Below are 20,967 nucleotides of genomic sequence, written 5' to 3'. Positions count from 1 at the left end.
TTGTGCATTATGGTAATCTCAGTAAACTGCCTTTAAGTAGATTAAACAAGAGAAACATATTGCAAAAAGAGGCTTTGTAATAGTATGAACATGTGTGATGTATATACAGGGAACGTATATCATAACTAGTACAGCAGACTGAATCCATCCTAAAATGAGGGATGAGCGATCACTGAGCAATAACGGTGCAACCCAACACTTTCCATTGTGATCCCTGACTCTTTTCATGCATCGTTCACATAGATCCTTGTAATATGGCACGAGTCACCGTCGTTGGTTATGATAACGTCTCCCATTGCTATGACTTGCATCTTAATCATGGCATGAAGAAAAAGCAATTACCTGGGCAATATTAGAGTTAACCGCCTGCCATGAAAAGCTTTGCATAATCTGGCACATTACAAATAGACTTCCGCAGTCGTGTCCCACATTGTATTGCATAAAGATGTATTTTATTCAGGAGATGAATGATGCATAAGTATGCGGTGTGACTGGTCAGGCGCACATTATAGCTCCGCATATGGAATACCAACACCTTGTGCTTATTTTCCTTGAATCCCTCCTTGTAACCTGTTGTTGGTCATTTTCTTGATCTTGCCGTTCCATCACATTGGCTTTTTTCCTATGTATTTTCTTAGTCCCTGCACTCCTGTTTGCTGAATTTTTATTGTACATTATATGTTAGGCAATCGTTGTGAGGTGCAGGTGATTATTGGCAACGCGTTTCAGGATAATGTGTGAACTAAAAACCACAAGGGCAAAAGAAAATGCATATTTTTCAAAAATAAAAGCTCAAAGGCTAATAAATAATAATAATACTAATAATAATGAAAATATTAACTTTTATTGCACAACATAAAACAATTCATAGTCAGTCAAAAATTGACACTAATATATATTTTTTTTTTTCTTAAAAATCATTCACCTTTCTATTACAATTATTTGTATACATGGAATACCGTATAATGTCCCACCCCCTGCATATTGTAATCTTGCAGGCTTTAGTGCATGTTATGTGGCACAAAAAGGTGTTTAGCCTTGATTTTAGCCCCAAATTCAACAATTAAAAAAAAAATTACAAGGGGTCCCCCTTATTTTTGGTAGCCAGTTAAAGTAAAGATGTAACCTCCTACTGCAGCTGGCAGATTTACCTTGACTGGTAATCCAAAAGAGAGGTCACCCCATGCTGTTGCTTTAAATTCTTTATTTAAAAGTAGATAAATATTTTAAAAGAAAAAACATAGGGTACCCCCCAAATTGAATCACCAGCCAAGGTAAAGAAGACCGCTGTGGTCTGGTATTTTCAGGCTGGTGAAGCCCATAGTTATTGAGCTCTCCACAGCCTAAATATAGCAGGCTGCAGGCGCCCCAGAAGTGGTGCATCCATTAGATGCACCAATTCTCGTGCTTCACTTCGGCTCTTCCCGTTGCCCTGGTGTAAGTGTAGTGGCAAACAGGGTAATATATGGGGCTGATGTCAGCCATGAATTGGCCAGCCTTGATATTAGTAATTTGTGGGTGTTCATAAAACACCCCATTACTAATACAGTAGTTGAAAAAAGAATAATACATTTTATTTGGACAACCCCCCAAACCCCCCTTCCCACCCCGACTACAGTCCTGGTTCACCAATTGATTAGAAATTTAAAAATAAAAATGTCCAAAGTTATCCATAAAGACATCCCACGACGTTCCTCAAAAGCGAATCTAACAGACATTAAAAGAAAAAATTAATAAAGAAATAAAGACAAGAGACACCCTCTTTGACCAATTTATTTCCCTGACTAATCCCTAATCCAGGTCCGACGTAATCCAATAAGGAGGTCCATGATAATCCCATACTCGCTGTCACAGTCAATGAAGAATAGAATGTTCCCCATTTGCTGGGAGAGCTGTCCCTGTAGCCTCACACACTGTTGTTAGAAGCACTGCAGTGAACTGAGATGACCTCATGAGGTCACCTGTGTCACTGCAGGATCTCACACAGCAGTGTGTTAGCGGCCGTGGACTTGACAAGCGATCACGTCATGGTAATTTAATGAATAATGGAGTAGTTCTCCTAAGGTGAAAATACCGGTGGGTCTCTGCCCCATCCAGGACGTGCAGTGGTGATGCAGGTGCTAGATTGGGTATAATGTATACATTTCTTGCGTAAATCCCCATTTTGCTTCCTTTTCCAGTCCCCTAGACTTTACTACCATCATTTTATAGCACCTAAGTTTGGATCCCCATAGACCTATATGGGGGTTGGGGTCTGGGCTCAAGTCTGGTCCTGAACCGGACTTCTTTTTTAAGTCTGGTCGGACCCGGTGAGTCCAAACATCTGCGGGTTTGCCCATCTCTATTAAACAGCCATTCTAACATGAATTTTCAAAGTAAATTTATCAGCATCAGCAGGTCTAAGAGATTTATTTAACAAAGTATCTAATTTACATTGTGAATCCAGTGATCTGCTTTACGTAACGTTGCACTAGTAGCTTTCCACCGTAAAATTTACATGACAATTTAATTTTGTTTAATCAATAATTGATTTTATTAGAGTAATTTTAAAACCTTAATCAAAAAATGAATTATACAGCTAAAAAGAAGTACTGGTACTTCAATTTTTGTCTGACTTCAGTACAGGTTGTGGCTTGATGTTCAAGATCTTTTAGACTTCAGAGCAGCCCGAGGAGAGCTCCTTCTGTAGTTAGTTGCTTTGCACCCGGAGACAGGTCTACACAGTAGGGAAGGACTCCTGCTGTAGTTAGTTACTTTGGAGCCAGAGAGAGGTCTAAGCAGTGGGGAGGATTCATGCTGTAGCTAGTTGCCTTGCAGCTAGAGACAGGAAATCTACACAGTTCTGAGAACTCCTGCTATAGCTAGTTGCCTTGCTTCTAGAGACAGGTCAATGCAGTCGGGAGATGTCCACCTGTAGCTAATTGCCTTGCATCTGGAGACAGGTCTATACAGTGGGAAACGCTCCTGCTGTAGCTAGTTGCCTTGCAGCCAGAGAAAAGTCTACGCAGTGGAGAGAGCTCCTACTGTAGCTAATTACCTTGCTCCTGGAGACAGGTCTATGCAGTCAGGAGAGGTCAACCTGTAGCTAGTTGCCTTGCACCTAGAGAGAGGTCTATGCAGTGAGGAGAACTCCTGCTGTAGCTAGTTGCCTTGCAGCCAGAGTCAGGTCTTCACAGTGGAGAGAACTCCTGCTGTAGCTAGTTGCCTCACAGCCAGAGTCAGGTCTACACAGTGGAGAGAGCTGCTGCTGTAGCTAGATGCCTCGCAGCCAGAGTCAGGCCTACACAGTGGAGAAAGCTCCTGCTGTAGCTAGTTGCCTTGCAGCCAGAGAAAAGTCTACACAGTGGAGAGAGCTCCTGCTGTAGCTAGTTGCCTCGCAGCCAGAGTCAGGTCTACACAGTGGGGAAGAACTCCTACTGTAATTATTTGCCTTGCAGCTAGAGACAGGTTTACACAGTGTAGAGCGCTCCTGTTGTAGCTAGTTGCCTAGCACCTGGAGACAGGTCTACACAGTGGGGAAAGGTCCTGCTGTATCTAGTTACTTTGCAGCCAGCTATAGAGCTACAGAGTAGTGGAGAACTCCTGCTGTAGCTAGTTACCTTGCAGCTAGAGGCAGGTCTACGCAGTGGGGGAGGACTCCTGCTGTAGCTGGTTGCCTTGCTTGCAGAGATAGTTATACAGTGGGGAGAGCTACTGCTTTAGCTAGTTGTCTTGCAGCCAGATACAGGTCTTCACAGTGTGGGAGAACTCCTGCTGTAGCTAATTGCTTGGCAGCCAGATACAGGTCTACTGTGTGTGAGAACACCTCCTGAACTAGTTGCTTTGCAGCCAGAAACAAGACTAGGCAGTGGGGAGAGCTCCTGCTGTAGCTAGTTGCCTTGCAGCCAGACTCAGGTCTATTCATTGGGGGCGGACTCCTGCTGGAGAAAGTTGATTTGCATCCAGAGACAGGTCTATGCAGTGGGGGAGGACTCCTATTGTAGCTAGTTGTCTTACAGCCAGAGACAGATTTTCTCAGTGAGGAGAGTTCCTGCTTTAGCTAGCTCTCTTGCAAGCAGATACAGGTCTACACACTGTGGGAAAACTGTTGTAGCTAGTTGCCTTGCAGCCAGAGACAAGTCTATGCCGTGGGGAGAGCTTCTGCTGTAGCTAGTTGCCTTGCAAAGTCAGGTCTATGCAGTGGGGAGGACCCCTGCTGCAGCAAGTTGCTTTGTAGCCAGAGAAAGGTTTACGCAGTGGAGAGAGATCCTGATGTAGCTAGTTGCCTTGCAGCCAGATACAGATGTAGACAATGGGGGAGGACTCCTGCCGTAGCTAGCTGCCTTTCAGGTCCAAACAGGCAGAAGCATTCTTATTTTCACAATTTTACTTTAAATGGGTATTCCCTTTGTAAACATTTACGGCATATCAACAGGATATACCAAAAATGTATAGTAACGATGTGAGCTCCAGCAATGACACCTTCATCCATCTGGAGAACAGGGATCTACTTGTGTGCTTTCAATGGTGAGGTAGTCCGAATTCACTTACAAATTAAGGCCACCTTCACACGTCCATGTTTAACCCCATAGCGACGGCCTAACGTCTCAAGACGTCGGAAAAACAGGGTACTTATTCTGTTCCGACGTCTTGAGACGTCAGGCCGGAAAAAGCTTGTAGCGCCCCCCAGTGACGAAAAATCTCGGGGGTTTCAGCTACCGGAGGTAGCTGAGACCCCCAAGATTATGAATCGGGGTGGTTTTTTTGGACCCCGATAATGTGATCGCCGGTATACACCGTATACCGACGTCCAGATAAAAAAAAAAAAAAATGGCAAATAATGCTGATTTCTTTCTCATCTGACATGATCAAACATGTCAGATGATAAAGAAATATAATCCTCTAGTGTCCCCAAGGCCCCCGGTACCGGAGAGTCCCCCCACCACCCCAACCCCCCCCCTCCGGAGCAGTCAAACTGGCGCCGAAGCGCACAGAAAACTGCCGCCGGCTCTACATTCATTTCCCTCTGATCTGAAATGATCAAACATTTCAGATCACAGGGAAATGTCCTCCCCCTGACCCCTCCTCCGGTCCACCGGAGCCCTCTGGTCCACCGGAGCCCCCTCCGGTTCTCTAGAGCGCTCCCCCTCGCCCCCCTCCGGAGCGTGCAAGATTGCGGCGCACAGCGTGCGGCCGCATTCATCCTGCTCTTTCTGCCGCATGTGACACGTCACATGCGGCAGAAAAGTCGTCCCCAGGTCCCCCGGTCAGCCCCGTTACCTGGCTGCTGCTCCGTCCCCGCGATCACTCCGCCTCCTAGAAAGCTGGCGGCGCATGCGCAGACAGCGGCTGTCATCTGGATCCTTGTAAGCAGGGACGCTGACCTTGCTGCTGCGCTGTGGACCGGGGGAGAGTGAGTGCAGTAATCTGCAGCCACACTCCTCACATGGAGAGCCTGCTGTTCTAGAATATGGGGGGTACGTTCTGTGAGCGTGCCTCTCATATTCTGGAATGAGATTACTGCAAGTTACTCTGCCCTAGGTTGGACCGGGGCAGTGTGAGTGCAGTATTCTCAGATTACTGCACCCACACTGCTCATGGAGAGCTTGCTCTTCCAGAAAATGGGGGATACGTTCCCTGAACGTGCCCCCATATTCTAGAAGGTCCAGAGTCGCCGAGGGACCTCCAAAATGGATTACAGCGACCGAAATTTATTTATTTTCAATAAATTGGTGAAAAAGGAATGTTTCGGGGAGGTTTTTTTTCAAATAAATTTTTTTTTTTGTGTTTATTTTTTTCTAATACTGACTGGGTTGGTGATGTCGGGTATCTGTTTAGATGCCGTGACATCACTAACCCCAGGGCTTGATGCCAGGTGACATTACAGCTGGTATCAACCCCGTATATTACCCTGTTTGCCACCGCACCAGGGCGCGGGATGAGCTGGAGCGAAGCGCCAGGATTGGCGCATCTAATGGATGCGCCACTTCTGCGGCGGCTGCGGCCTGCTATTTTTAGGCTGGGAAGAGTCCAATAACCATGGCTCTTCCCACTCTGAGAATACCAGACCCCAGCTGTCCGCTTCACCTTGGCTGGTGATCTAATTTGGGGCGGACCCCACGTTTGTTTTTTTGTTTGTTTTTTTTTAAAAAAACGCCTGGGGAGCCCTCCAAATTGATCACCAGCCAAGGTGAAGCTGTCAGCTGTGGTTTGCAGGCTACAGCTGTCTGCTTTACCCTAGCTGGCTATCAAAAATAGGGGGGACCCCACGTCGTTTATTTTAATTATTAATTTTTTGGGGGGCTAAATACAAGGCTAGGCACCCTTTAGTGTCACATGAAAGGCACTAAAGGGCGCCAGCTTAGAATATGCAGGGGGTGGGACGTTATATATGTTTGACATCTATCCATTCATCCATTGTAGCATTTTACGCTGTGCGCCCACAATCAGGGTTTGCAGCGTTTTGGGCGCAGAGTGTTTTCCCTGCGTCCATAACACTGCGTTGTGCAGTAGAAGCACAGTGGAAGGATTTTTAGAAATCCTATGCCCACTGTGCTTCTTTTCTCCGCAGCATACACTGACCTATGGTGCAGCTTCCCGAGCCTCAGCATGTCAATTTATGCTGCGGAGACAAGAGTGTTCACTGCAGGTAGCATAGAGCTAAAGTCCACAGCATCCTGAACCCAAATCGTGGGCATGGGCAGCTGCGTTATCCCGTGCGTTATCCGTTATTGATTCCAGCCAATTTTGCAGTCAAATGGCGCTCCTTCTCTTCCGAGCCCTGTCATGCGCCCAAGCAGTTAAATTTCCACCACATATAAGGTATCGCCAAACTCAGGAGAAATTGCACAATAAATTTCATGGTGATTTTTTTCCTGTTACCCTTGTGAAAAAAAAGCGACCTGGTTGAAATAACAATTTTGTGGTAAAATTTTATTTTTTTATTTTCATGGCTCAACGTTATAAAATTCTGTGAAGCACCTGGGGGTTCAGGGTACTCACCAAACATCTAGATAAATTCCTTGAAGGGCCTAGTTTCCAAAATGGGGTCACTTGTGCGGGGTTTCTGCTGTTTAGGTACCTTAGGGGACCTCCAAATGCGACATGGTGCCCGCAATCTTTTTCAGCCAAATTTCCTTTCCAAAATTCAAATATTGCTTCTTCCATGCCAAGCCCTCCCATTTGTCCAAACAAAGGTTTCAGACCACATGTGAGATATCACCGCGCTCATAAAAAAGTGGTTAACAAACCTTGAGGTCAAATTTTTGGAATTACCTCTTGAAAAAGTGAGAAAATTGATGCTAAAGCAACATTTTTGAGAAAATTATTAAAATTTTCAATATGACAACGTAACGTTAACAAAATCTGTGAAGTACCTGTGGGTCTAAAATGCTCACTATACCCCTAGATAGAAGCCTTGAGGGGTCTAGTTTCTAAAATGGCATCACTTGTGAGGGGTTTCTTTTGTTTAGGTACCTTAGCGGACCTGTAAATGCAACATGGTGCCCGCAATCTATTTCAGCCAAATTTGCTTTCCAAAATTCAAATATTGCTCCTTCTGTTCCGAGCCCTCCTATTTGTCCAAACAGAGGTTTCTGACCACATGTGGGGGATCAGTGCGTTCATAACAAAGTGGGGAACAATTTTTGGGGTCCATTTTGTTGTGTTATTTCTTCTAGAAGTGAATAAATTTGGGTTAGAGCAACATTTTTAGGTAAAATTTAATTTTTGCTTTTTTTCATTCCACATTGCTTTTGTTCATGTGAAGCACCTGAAGGGTTAATAAACTTCTTGAATGTGGTTTTGAGTACTTTGGGGGGTGCAGTTTTTAGAATGGTGTCACTTTTGGGTATTTTCTGTCATCTAGGCCTATCGAAGTCACTTCAAATATGATGTGGTCCCTAAAAAAATGGTTTTGTAAATTTTGATGTAAAAATGAGAAATCGCTGATAAACTTTGAACTCTTCTAACTTCCTAACAAAAAAAAATTTTGTTTCCAAAATTGTGCTTATGTAAAGTAGACAAGTGGGAAATGTTATTTATTAACTATTTTGTGCCACAGAAATCTCTGGTTTAACGGTATAAAAATTCAAAAGTTGAAAATTGCTAAATTTTCAAAATTTTTGCCAAAATTCAATTTTTTTCATAAATAAACGCAAAAAATATTGTCCTAAATTTGGTACTAACATGAAGTCCAATATGTGACGAAAAAACAGTCTCAAAATCACCAGGATCCGTTGAAGCGTTCCAGAGTTATAACCTCATGAAGTGACACTGGTCAGAATTGCAAAATTTGGTCTGGTCATTAAGGTGAAAATTAGCTGCGTCACTAAGGGGTTAAACTCATATGTGAAAAAACGGTGCTGATGTCATCAGTGTTTACTATCAGTGTTTTTCCGGTATGGTTAAATAGAAGAATTTAATGACAAAGCTTCTCCTCCTATCCGTTATAGACTGTATATTGAGGCCATCCGTGTGCTGTACGTGTTTTTGACGGACCCATAGACTTGTGTTGTATATAGATTACTATGTCATAACAAAATACTGATAATGCCTGTAATCATTATTAGTTATGGCTTCAAATCAGATGAATATGGAAAACATGTTAGCAGTATTTCTGTTACTAGATTTCACTATGAAAGCTGCATATATTATTAACTAGATCTCTTTTACCTGATGAAGCTGTTGTACTTACTATAGTCAGAATCTAACTTGGAATTTTTGTATAATTTCTTCTGAAAGTTTCTCTGCCTTATATTATGATGAGCATTTTCTTTTATAAAATGCTTATGTTAATACCCGGATTGAAGAGCCTTTCTGATCAGGTCTTAGCTATCTACTTAATTATGTATGCTGGTCGTTTGGTGAAATCTGGTGACAGATCCACTTCAATCTAATATATTGGATCCTGGGCGGCTGCAGCCTGCTATTTTTAGGCTGGGGGTGGCCCAATTAGCATGGGTCCCCCCAGCCTGAGAATACCAGCCCCAGCTGTCAGACTTTATCTTGGCTGTGTATCACAATTGGGGTACATTGTTTTTTTTGATTGTCATTTTTTGTATTTTTGATTCTTTATCTTTAGTTGTGGGCAAAAGAGCAAGTTCGATCATCTGCACTAGACAAGTATGTGTGTGAGACCCAGCAGCAAGTCGTTCAAGGGGTCCTGATCCGACTAAGTGGTCTCAGCGAGGAGTAAGTGTACAGAAATGTATTGATCAGATTATATCATTGCATCTGCAGATTTTTATTATATGCTTTCTTTTAGGTTTTTTATATTTCTTCATATTTTTTTCTTTTATTGGACTTTTATATTTTAGCACGTCAGAGCTCAGCAATGCTTCTATTAAGATCTGGCAACCCCATTGCCCTTCATATATAACTATCAGAAGCCATATTTAATCCTCATAGACATAAATCTATAGATGGGCTATGGCTCTGTAAATTGCCATGGCTGCTCAGGCCGGAGTTGACTGCTGCTGCCTGGTGAGATGAGACGTTCTGCCCATTTTTTGGGAGTAAACTTGGAGGTCTCAAGATTCTTCTCATCCTCATAACATAAAGGGGTTGCCTGGTCCCCTGAAAATAATTTAGTACAATATGCAGTGTGCAAATATAGGTGCAATCGGAAAGGTGCCTTTATCGTCCATTACAACATCCTAGGTTTTCTCATTTTTGTCCAACAGGGCAGCATTTCCTGTGTGAGCACATGACAGGAACTATATGCAGAGAGTGTCTTCTGTCTGCTCATTTTTAGAGATGAGCAAACCTAAAAAGTAAAGTTAGGTATTCGTACTGAGCACGTACTTTACTGGAAAACAAAAAAAATCAGAGTTCGGGTGTATACAAACCACTTGCGCGAGCATCGCTGTGTTTGGGTACGCTCGGTGCTCAGCCTGGTTCTAGACGCTTGCAGTGTTAGAACGGCTCACACTAGAGGTAACAAGAGTGATCAGATGTAGTGTGTACAAAAAGAAAGGAAAAACTTGCCCACCTGTCCCCTGAAGTGATCTGTTTATGGCTAGCTGCATGTGGGCGGAAAACCAAACTGTCCAGTAAGTGACCCCCATTGGGGTTAAGGTCAAGTCCAGGTCCCAACCCGAACTTTCTCCAAAGTCCAACTGAACCAAACTTCAAAGATTCCACTCATCTCTACTCATTTTTTTAGCTAAGCCGGCCCCTTTCTCCATCACAGCCAATAAATAGAAAAAAGGGGGCTGGCTTGGCTAATAAAATGAGCATCAGTTGGCCCTCTACATACACAACCCAGGTTATGTCCCGGTATAGAAAAAGCTGTCCTCTATTGAACATAAACCGGAGCAGGAATTACCAGGACAGGAGTTTTTGTAGCTGAAGATCGGGGTCACCTTTTAGATGGGAACCATATTGGTAATCTGGATAATTTAATGATTTGAGCACCCTAACAACATTTTTTTGAAGCTAGGCAACATCTTTACAACTTTGTGCACCCAACCATATTCATAACCAGTTTCATGTAATATCAGGCATGTACGGAGCCATAGTACATTACTTCTAGTAATATATTGTGGAGGTATTCTTCCCACCAAATATGTAGACAGACTGAAAGGAAGGCTCTGGTGTATCATGAGGATAGAGGGACTGAAAGGAATGCTCTGGTGTATCATGAGGATAGAGGGACTGAAAGGAATGCTCTGGTGTATCATGAGGATAGAGGGACTGAAAGGAATGCTCTGGTGTATCATGAGGATAGAGGGACTGAAAGGAATGCTCTGGTGTATCATGAGGATAGAGGGACTGAAAGGAATGCTCTGGTGTATAATAAGGGTACAGGGACTGAAAGGAATGCTCTGGTGTATCATGAGGATAGAGGGACTGAAAGGAATGCTCTGGTGTATCATAAGGGTACAGGGACTGAAAGGAATGCTCTGGTGTATCATGAGGATAGAGGGACTGAAAGGAATGCTCTGGTGTATCATAAGGGTACAGGGACTGAAAGGAATGCTCTGGTGTATCATGAGGATAGAGGGACTGAAAGGAATGCTCTGGTGTATCATGAGGATAGAGGGACTGAAAGGAATGCTCTGGTGTATCATAAGGGTACAGGGACTGAAAGGAATGCTCTGGGGTCATATGAGAGTAAAGGGACTGCTGACAACAGGCAAAAACCTCCACTATAGTCCACTGCCAGTGAAGATTGGAGACATTTATGTAATTGATTTATCTGATTGATAAAAGTGATGTTCTCGTTGTAGAATCTTTAGCAATTCTCCCATTTATGTTTTTTCAGTTCCAATAAATTTGCGCTTCAAAGGCACAAGTTCTTGCTGAGATCCATCCTGCGCACAATCGCTCTGCGGAACTTGGCCATGGCAACCTTAACCCAAATGAGGATGTCTAGGAAGATCATCATTGTCCAGGAGTTGAAAGAGCAGAGCGCCCTGGAGAAATGCAAATGGCATTTGCAAGATGAAGAACAGTGGCAGACTCAGAAGGAGATGGTAACTGCAGATGTTATATACTGTATAATGCCTTCGTGCTGATTTAAAGGAATTGTCCACCAAGCAAAATACATTTTCATAACTAGACCTTGAAACAATAATCCACAATTGGATGTATTAAAAAAATGTTCCCTTGCTGAAATAATCTTATAAACGTGTCCCTGCTATGTATTTTTCTGTGTCCACGGTTGCTCCAGTTCATAGTGAGCACATCCCACCGCTCCTGGCCAAGGGAGTGTCACAAGGAGATTTTTGCAGGCATTGCCAACTGTCATGGTGGTGTCAGGATCTGTGGAGACTACAGATTCTGGCACTCTGCCTGCTAACGTCTCTGATGTCTGTGATCAGAGCAGGGAGGCTTAGGCATTGACCCACACACTTAGGCAGGCTAGCCAAAGTTAATCTCTGCTCAGCTGCTTGTTAGTTTCTTTGGTCACATGAAGTGGGGGAGCCAGTCTAGTTCACTCCCCTCCTATATATGCTGGCTCGGCTATTCTATTAACATCAGCTATAGCTTACCTATGCTGGTCTGAGAAGGTATTGTGATCCATACTTACAGGTGGTTGTTGTGCATTATTGCTGTGAGTGATAATTCTTGTTGTATTTTTGTTGCTGCCTTCCTGTTCTTGCTTTTCTCCTTAGTATCTTACTGTTTATTCCTGAGTTTTTCCAATCTGTCTGAGTTTTGGTTTTCCCCTGTCTGTCTTAATCAGTGTTTCCATCCCACTCCTGACCATTCTCTGGAGGAGTGGGGGGGGGGTCACTGGCATAACAGATTAGATCTAATCAGGAGAATAGTAAGGCACAGGACTCTGGCGTCTCCACATTCAGGGTAACTCAGAGGTCAGAGATAGCTTAGGATCCCCTAGCATGAGGGACAGTATAGGAACCCCCTGTCCCTCACTAATCTGCAGTCACATTGTTACTGGGAGGAAACAAGTTTCTTGTGATGATTAAGTATAAAGAGATGAAACAGCAGAGGATCGCAGCTGATACTTTTAAAGGTAACACATTTCCCTGCCTGGTTTATCACAGGGGTGAACGTATCTGCCACATCACCAGTCCTATGAGCTCATCATAAATCAAGTCAGTGTTATATTAGCTCAGTGGCCGCCAGAGCTCCCACCTCACTGACTTGACTTATAATAAGTTTAGAGATGTGCCAGAAACCCTTACTCCTGTGATAAAACATGCAGGACAATGTGTTCTCTCAGAAAGCAGCAGTTGCATAGATTGAGTAATTAAAATCTTCTTTGTTTTGTTTACAACCATTTGGAGCATAGGGAGATGAATCTAAGCTAAGGGGGAAGTGTCTGTAGAGCAGTTCCCTCTGAGTTATCCCCACTCAGCACAGCTTGATTGATAGATGCCTATCTACACGACCAGCCCTGCCCCATTCACCTAAATGTGACGGAACAGGTAATGCTATTTACCACCGTCCAATGTATAGAGCTGTGCCATTCCATTGTTGTCTTTTTGTTTCTGCCTCCCTGCTCTTGCTTTTCTCTTTAGTCTCCTACTGTTTATTACTGTGGTTTTTCAAGTGTGTCTGAGTTTTGGTTTTCCCCTTTCTGTTTTAATCTGTGTTTCCATAACACGCCTGCCTTTTCCTTCTCTGGGGAAGCGTGTCTCTATAGTGGGGAGGGGAGGTAACGGATTATATCTAATCGGTAGAATAGTAAGGCACGGGACTCCGGCATCTCCACCTTCAGGGGTAATCCGGAGGTCAGGGATAGCCTAGGGTCCCATAGCGTGAGAGACAGTATAGGAGCATCCTGTCCCTCACTATCCTACAATCACATTGTGATAGGGAGGAAACATAAGTTACATTGTGTTATAGCCTTAATGGTGGTGTTGCTGGGAGTCTGACTATCACCAATCTGATAACACTAACTTATCGTAGGGATAGATCATCAATATTAACTTTCTGATAAAAACCCCTTTAGATAACTTAGAAATTGACCCTTTCACGCTGTATGGTGCACCTTTACAGGATTCTGTTGTGTCATAGCCTTAATGGTGGTGTTGCTGGAGTCTGACGATCACCAATCTGATAACACTAGCTTATCGTAAGGGTAGGTCATCAATATTAGCTTCCTGAGAAAACCCCCTTTAGATAACTTAGAAATTGTCCCTTTCACGCTCCATGGTGCACTTTTACAGGATTCTATGGCTTCAAGGTAGCAATTCTCCATTTCCTGCAATATGCATAGTGCATGCTTGAATCTCTTTCATAGGAAGCTCACATTCTAGAAGAAGAAATCAAACTGGAAGAAGAGACCTGGCAAGCACGCAGTGATTTTCAGCAGCAGCTGCTTCTAGATTTGACAGATGCAAATAATGGCATCCGGCAGCACATGGAGCGAACAATCGGACAAATGCTCATACACCATGCACAGCAGGAAGCGGCAAAGACCATGATGGAAGATAACAGCGAGTTTAAGGTATCAGCGAAGCCCCATGCTCTCTTTAAATCTATACCAGATTAGTAGGGGGTCCAAGAGGCTAAAGGCCGCTTTACACGCTGCGATCTCGCTAGCATGTGTACCCGCCCCCATCGTTTGTGCGTCACGGGCAAATCGCTGCCCGTTGCACACAAAATCGCGCGGACCCGTCACACTACTTACATGCCTAGTGACGTCGTTGTAACCGGCGAACCGCCTCCTTTCTAAGAGGACGGCTCGTTCGGCGTCACCAAGCGGCCACCCAATCAAAGCGAAGGGGCGGAGATGAGCCCCTCCACTTTGATTGGGTAACATCCCGCCCACCTCCTTCTTTCCTCATTGCGGGCGGCCGCAGGTACGGTGAGGTTCCTCGTTCCTGCGATGTCACAGATAGCGATGTGTGCTGCCGCAGGAACGAGGAACAACCTGCGTCCTGCAACAGCAACGATAATTGGGAATAGGGTGGCATGTCACCGATGAGCGATTTTGCACGTTTTTGCGACGATTCAAAATTGCTCATAGGTGTCACACGCAACGACAATGCTAACGCGGCCGAAATTCTGTTTTGCTTCTAAGAATAGAATCGTACGTGAATCTTCTGCTTCACTCCTAGAACGTGCGCCTGATGGCAGCATTAGTTTCAGCCTTCATTTTCTATTATGTTGTTGGAACGGTAGGAACGACTGGTGGAAGCCGCAGTGGAGAGTGTATACGTCACCAGCAGCAGCCTCAGCAAGGTGGTCCAAGGCTACAACCAAAATACGGAGCAAATCCTGAAGGAGCATGAAAAAGAGAAGAGTAAGCAGCTGAAGACCATAAGAGGTGAGATCTCATCATTACTGTGTCATCAGAAAGTGGCATACGATTTAAACCTGGTTTTGATATTACATGTATTTTATACATTTTTTGACAATGTTTTCTTATTTTTTCATATCACAATCTAATTTAAAAAATATATAATAGAAATCTTGCAATTTTCACACTAGCCGATATGGCTGTTTTAGATTTATATTTCCTGTTCTTTTAGGAAAACTTTTCAGAAGTCTCATTATCAGCAGAGGTAGGATTACAATGACAAGTAACATATCTATATACAGCTGGTAGCACAGGATCCACCAATCACAATAGGCAATGTCACAGCCCTTTACAAAGAAAAAGACTGATGGCACATCCTAACTTTCTAATGTGAACAGGTGCAAACTGAACATGAAACCATAACAAAACAAAGACAGTTGCACTCTGTGGTGCTAAGATATGTGGAACAAGGAATATAGACATGCAATAGTGCTATAAAAAACATGGAAAAATTGAGATACCGTATTTTTCGGTTTATACAACGCACTCTTCCTCCCAAAAATTTGGGGTGTGTCTTATAATCGCAATGTAGCTTGCCAGAGAGTGGTGGAGAATGGTGACAGGATGCAGGGGCGATGCGGAGGGCGCTGTGCGGAGGGTGGCACTGCCCTGTGCAGCGGTCAGTGCTGCTCTGTGATGCGCTGCCCTGTGTGGTGAGTGGAGCTGCTCTGTGTGGCGCTGCTCTGTGCGACAGGCGGCACTGCTCTGTGTGGCAGGCTGTGCAAGTGATGAAGCAGGGGCCATCCTGAAGACGACGGTGGTGCAGGCTTCATATAATGGCGCCTGGAGTCGGCGCATGCGCAAATGGAGCTTTCGGCTCAAGATCTCATCTGTACACGCGCCGTCTCCAACCCATTGATCTCCCAGCAGCATACTTAAGGAACATGGCGCACAGAGGTGGCGCATGTGCAGATGAGATCTCAGCTTGTCAATGAGCCGATAACTCAATCTGTGCATGCACATTTCTTTGAAGCCCGCACCACTGACAGTTTCTGGATGTTTTCTCTGCCTCATTGCACCACCGAGCATCGCACTGCCTGCAGAATCACCCTGCTCCCCACTTGCCTCCTGTGACTCCCACTCCACCACCGCCGTCGCCGGTAAGACTCCTCCGGATTCCCCCTTTTTTTTTCTCTAAATTTGGGCTGCGTCTTATAATCCAGTGCGTCTTATAAAACGAAAACTATGGTATTTAGCACACAAAAATGGCCAGTTTTTGCAAGCCCAACAGCCAACAGCTAGGTGAACTCTTTATATTCATTGTTCTACATATCTTAGCACTACAGAGTGCAACTGTCTCCTTTTTGTTATTGTTTCATTTTCAGTTTGCACCTGTTCACATTAGAAAGGTAGGATGTCCCATCAGTCTTTTTCTTAGATTACAGGGTCATACCTTCTGATTGAGCACTCCTGCTCTACAGCCTCGGGCGATTTTAATTTTTAATTTGCAGGTTCCTGCCCACCCATAAATTGTAGGTTTTTTAACCCAAAGAGAGCCATTGGTTTGATAGGGAACCTACAAAAAGATGTTACCTTGCTGTTGGCTGTTGGGCTCACATAAGACTGACCATTTTTGTGTGCTAAGAATCTCAATTTTTACATGTTTTTCATAGTAGTAATGTTTGTCTATATTCCCCTATTCATTGTTACACATATATTAGCACTGCAGATTTACAAAGACTTTTGCACACGCTCATTAGATGCTTCAATACAAAAGATGGTCATGATCTGACCATTGGAGCTATGTACATGTGGATCTCATGAAAGAACAGGATATATAATTCTAGAATAGGCACAGTGAGAAAATTGCAACTATTGACAAACTATTAAAAAAAATATCAAAAGGATAAAAACAACAGCCTATCGTACTCCTGTAAAATGAAAGATGGTGCATGGATGACAATAAAGTCAGTGTATCTTGGATAAGATATGTCTTAGTAGGAAAAAGGGTAAATCCAGCATCCATGAAGAAAACCGCTATAGAAAAATAGTAGTTGTGTAAATAAAATCCAAAAATGTATTAGTCCCTCTTAAAAACTGGTATTAAAACATAAGGCATGTAGAGTATATGACAAACTGACGCGTTTTGGATCTATAAAATATGATTTTTATTCAGGTACCTATTAATAAGGGTCATATGGTAGAAGGACTGCAAACCATGTCATATGAAGAAAGGCCAAAAGAATTAGGGATGTTTAGTTTGAAAAAGAGAAGGCTGAGCGGAGACTTAATAGTGGTCTACAAATATCTGAAAGGTAGTCACAGTTCAGAGGGAACTACCCTATTCTCATTAGCACAAGGAAGTTCAAGAAGCAATGGGATGAAACTTAAAGGAAGGAGATTCAGATTAGACATTCGGAAAAACTTTCTGACAGTGTGGGTAGTCAGAGAGTGGAACAGATGACCACGGGAGGTGGTGAGCTCTCCATCAATGGAAATCTTCAAGCAGAAACTGGATAAACATATAGCTGGGATGATTTAGGAAAGCCTGCACTTGCAGGGGTTTGACCCGATGGCCCTTAAGGTCCCTTCCAACTCTACCATTCTATGATTCTATGAGTCTATGTTATAGATCCGAAACGCGTCAGATTGTCATATGCTCTACATGCCTATTTAAACTACTGAACCTCCGGCTCCCACTTCTTTAGTTCAGTTTTGTATTTTCAGCTCCTGCTTAGCGTATTGGTATTCCTGTTTTCTGACATTGTCCCATTTCCTGACCATTATTTTGCCTTCTGATTTTGTACCTTGAGTGCCCTCCTGATTCTGACCCGGCTGCCTGACCATTACTGCCAGCCTGCACCATCGGCCAGCATCTAACTCTGTGGACCCAATTAAAGCATAAGTTCAAATCCTTGTACAGAGATTAAAGCCTGAAAGCCACATAATCCTTGGGATCTAGAAAACAGAGCTGCTGGCGCCCTCTAACAAAGACTTGTAACACATAAATAGCCACGCCTAGTTGTCAATGTATTCATACACATCTCGGAGAAGGCACAATGCAAGGTTATAAGAAACAATGGCTCAGATTTCATGGGAAATACGAAATTGTTTAAAAGAACTGAGAGTCCTCAGTGGTTGATACTTTTAATGGCTAACTGAAAAGATGGTAATAATTGCAAGCTTTTGAGACTACTCAGGTCTCTTCATCAGGCATGGTATAACACAAAATCTGAAGTCACATATTTATACACAACAGGACATAGAATAGTGCAGTAAGAAAAAAACAAACAAAAAAAAACACAAGTTATATGAAACAGACCTCTCACTATGGCAGGGGGGCAAACTGTTGTGGCCATAAATATTACTATTGCTGCAATATATTTAATTAAATATTTAATAATAAATATTTAATTTCTTTATCGTTCCTTATGGGAGACCCAAACCATGGGTGTATAGCTTCTGCCTCCGGAGGACACACAAAGTACTACACTCAAACGTGTAGCTCCTCCCTCCGGGCTATATACACCCCCTGGATGACAATCTACCCAGTTCAATGCTTTGTGTTTCAGGAGGATCACACACTTGCATTCTCTGATATTTTTTTTCATTTTTATTTTATTTTTAAAGATTTGGAAGAAAAGCGGGTCCAGTCTGGACTCCCGGCATGTCCCTTCACACCCCACTCTGTCGGCGGTGCTGTTAAGGTTGACTTTATAAGGCTGGAGCCTTCACATGCCGCGCTCCTTCACATCCTCTGAGAGGCTCTGGGTTGAAGTGGGAGCTTGGACGGTCCTCTCTGCTTGCAGAAGACCGGTCTCCATCCGCAGCCCTGTCTGGTTCCTGCTGGAAGGAGCGTTTAACCCTCACTCAGGGACTGGCCCTGCGTCTCAAAAGCTAAGTATTGAGACGTTTTTCAGGGGTCCCGGGTACTTTTATTAGGGGGACAGTATGTGTTTTAGCATTACTGTAAATTCCGGCCGGTTCTGGGGGTTTCCCCTGAGAACCGCGCCGAAGGTGCCTGCTCGTCGGCCGCATTTTAAAATCTAGGCCCCGGCTTCAGTTTGGGCCTAGTTTCGGTTTCGGCTTCTCTGCATGTTTTGCATACAGCGCCGCCCATCGCCCGACCAGCAGAGGGGAGGGCACTCCTCTCTGGGGAGATGTTCCCTCCCCTGTATCTCTCCCTGTATCTCTCTGCCCTCCGTTTTTCCCGCTCTTGGGCTTATACACGCCCCCCCTCCTTCTCCCAGCGCCATTTTCTCAGCGTTCTTACACTGGAAGGCGCTGGATGCTGCAGCTGCATACTGTTAGGAAGGCTGACGCTTCACAGGGTCTTTGAGCTGTGGAATCCGGAGGGCACACAGAGAGCGGGCTGGTAAGCCACAACCTCCGGTTGTGGACTTTTATTACACTCTCAGGGCATTCTACAGGAGTGTATTCTTGCTGCAGAGCTTCCACCTCAGCAGCATGTCTGTCACCCGAAGCAAGGCTGCAAACATGTACGCTATATGCACTGCATGTAAGCTCATTCTGCCAGAGCCAAGCACATACCCACATTGTGATGCCTGTGCTAACATGTTTGTGTCTCAGCCTGGAGCCTCCTCAGGGGTCCCTCCGGCTGCTCCGGCCCCGGTGGCTGAACCCCCGGCTTGGGTAGCTTCCTTTTCACAAGCTATTTCCCAGTCTTTTGCCGACTCCATGGGGCAGCTGTCCCGGACACTGCTGTCCATGCATCAGCCCCCTTCTCAGGGTGCCTCTGCTGCTCCGAGCTCTGCAGAGCCCTCAGAGCATGTCCTAGGACCCCGTCCCCCTAAACGGAGACGCAGGGAACCTTCTCCTTCCTCGTCCCACGGCTCTGATTCACAAGCCGAGGTGCAGGGCGAGGAGGATTCGTTTACTGTGGGCTCAGACGCTACCTCTATGTACCCCATTGACTTGTCTGAGGGTGATGCGGATGTTAGTGACTTGATTGCGTCCATTAACTCCGTACTGAACCTCAACCCACAAGAGTCAGAGGAACAACCCTCTCTGGTAGAGGTACACCAGTTTACCTCTCCTAAGAAACCTAGGAGTATATTTTTTAACCACTCCAGCTTTCACACCACTGTTAACAAGCCCAGGGCCTGTCCTGACAAACGTTTTCCGAAGCGTAGTTCAGATGACCGTTTTCCTTTTCCACCAGAGGTGGTTAAGGAATGGGCCCAGTCCCCAAAGGTAGACCCTCCGGTGTCCAGAATCTCAGCCCGCACAGTCGTAGCTGTGGCTGATGGCACTTCTCTTAAGGATCCCACTGACCGCCAGGTTGACCTTCTGGCCAAGTCTGTATATGAGGCGGCAGGAGCCTCGTTCTCCCCGTCTTTTGCGGCAGTTAAGGCAGTCTCTGCCTCTCTGGCGGAGATTCATTCCCTCTCCAGGGACTCTATTCCTGAGACGGATGCCTTAACTTCTCAAGCTTCGGCTTTTGCATCCTACGCCATGTCTGCCATCCTGGAGGCTTCTCACCGCACGGCGGTGGCCTCCGCTAACTCCCTCGCAATCCGCAGGATCTTGTGGCTTCGAGAGTGGAAAGCAGACGCTTCCTCTAAGAAGTACCTTGCGAGTCTCCCTTTTGCTGGGTCCCGGCTGTTTGGGGAACAGCTGGATGACATAATTAAGGAAGCTACTGGCGGGAAGAGTACTTCCTTGCCACAAACTAAAGCCGAGAAACCTGTCCAGGGCAGGAACCAATCGAGGTTTCGTTCCTTTCGTTCCTCTAACTGGTCATCCTCTAAGCCCTCGGCCTCGTCCACTACCGCAGCCAAGGATCGTAAATCCAACTGGCGCGCAAAGCCGCGTCCTCAAAAGACCGGAGGAGCCGCTGCCACTAAGGCAGCCTCCTCGTGACTATCTGGCCGCGCCAGCAACGTCCTTGGTCGGTGGCAGGCTCTCCCACTTTGGCGACGTGTGGTTGCAACACGTCTCCGATCAGTGGGTGCGGGATATCATCTCCCACGGCTACAGGATAGAATTTTCTTCCAGCCCGCCAAACAGATTTTTTCTGTCCACCCCCCCCTGCTCCAAAGCCGCCGCCTTCTCTCAGGCCGTGGCATCCCTGCAGGCCAACGGTGTAATTGTTCCGGTTCCCGCCCGGGAACGGTTCAGCGGTTTCTACTCAAACCTCTTTCTAGTCCCCAAAAAGGACGGTTCCTTCCGACCCATCCTGGATCTCAAGCTTCTCAACAAGCATGTTCAGGTGCGGCACTTTCGCATGGAATCTCTGAGATCGGTCATTG

At 45.0% G+C, this 20,967-nt stretch overlaps 1 protein-coding gene across 1 annotated transcript in view; it reads left to right on the top strand.

Annotated features, from left to right (window-relative positions):
- The window catches only part of EVC (EvC ciliary complex subunit 1), a 147,192-nt gene that overhangs the window by 108,275 nt on the left and 17,950 nt on the right, over positions 1-20,967 (top strand). The window contains exons 13-16 of the mRNA XM_075346881.1: positions 9,062-9,171; positions 11,246-11,456; positions 13,694-13,900; positions 14,578-14,722. Coding sequence (XP_075202996.1) covers positions 9,062-9,171; positions 11,246-11,456; positions 13,694-13,900; positions 14,578-14,722 — 673 coding nt within the window. The remainder of the gene's footprint in view (positions 1-9,061; positions 9,172-11,245; positions 11,457-13,693; positions 13,901-14,577; positions 14,723-20,967) is intronic.

The sequence above is a fragment of the Anomaloglossus baeobatrachus genome, chromosome 1 (genome assembly GCF_048569485.1).
Source record: "Anomaloglossus baeobatrachus isolate aAnoBae1 chromosome 1, aAnoBae1.hap1, whole genome shotgun sequence".
Classification (NCBI taxonomy): Eukaryota; Metazoa; Chordata; class Amphibia; order Anura; family Aromobatidae; genus Anomaloglossus; species Anomaloglossus baeobatrachus.
This window is presented reverse-complemented; position numbering and strand designations above follow the sequence as displayed.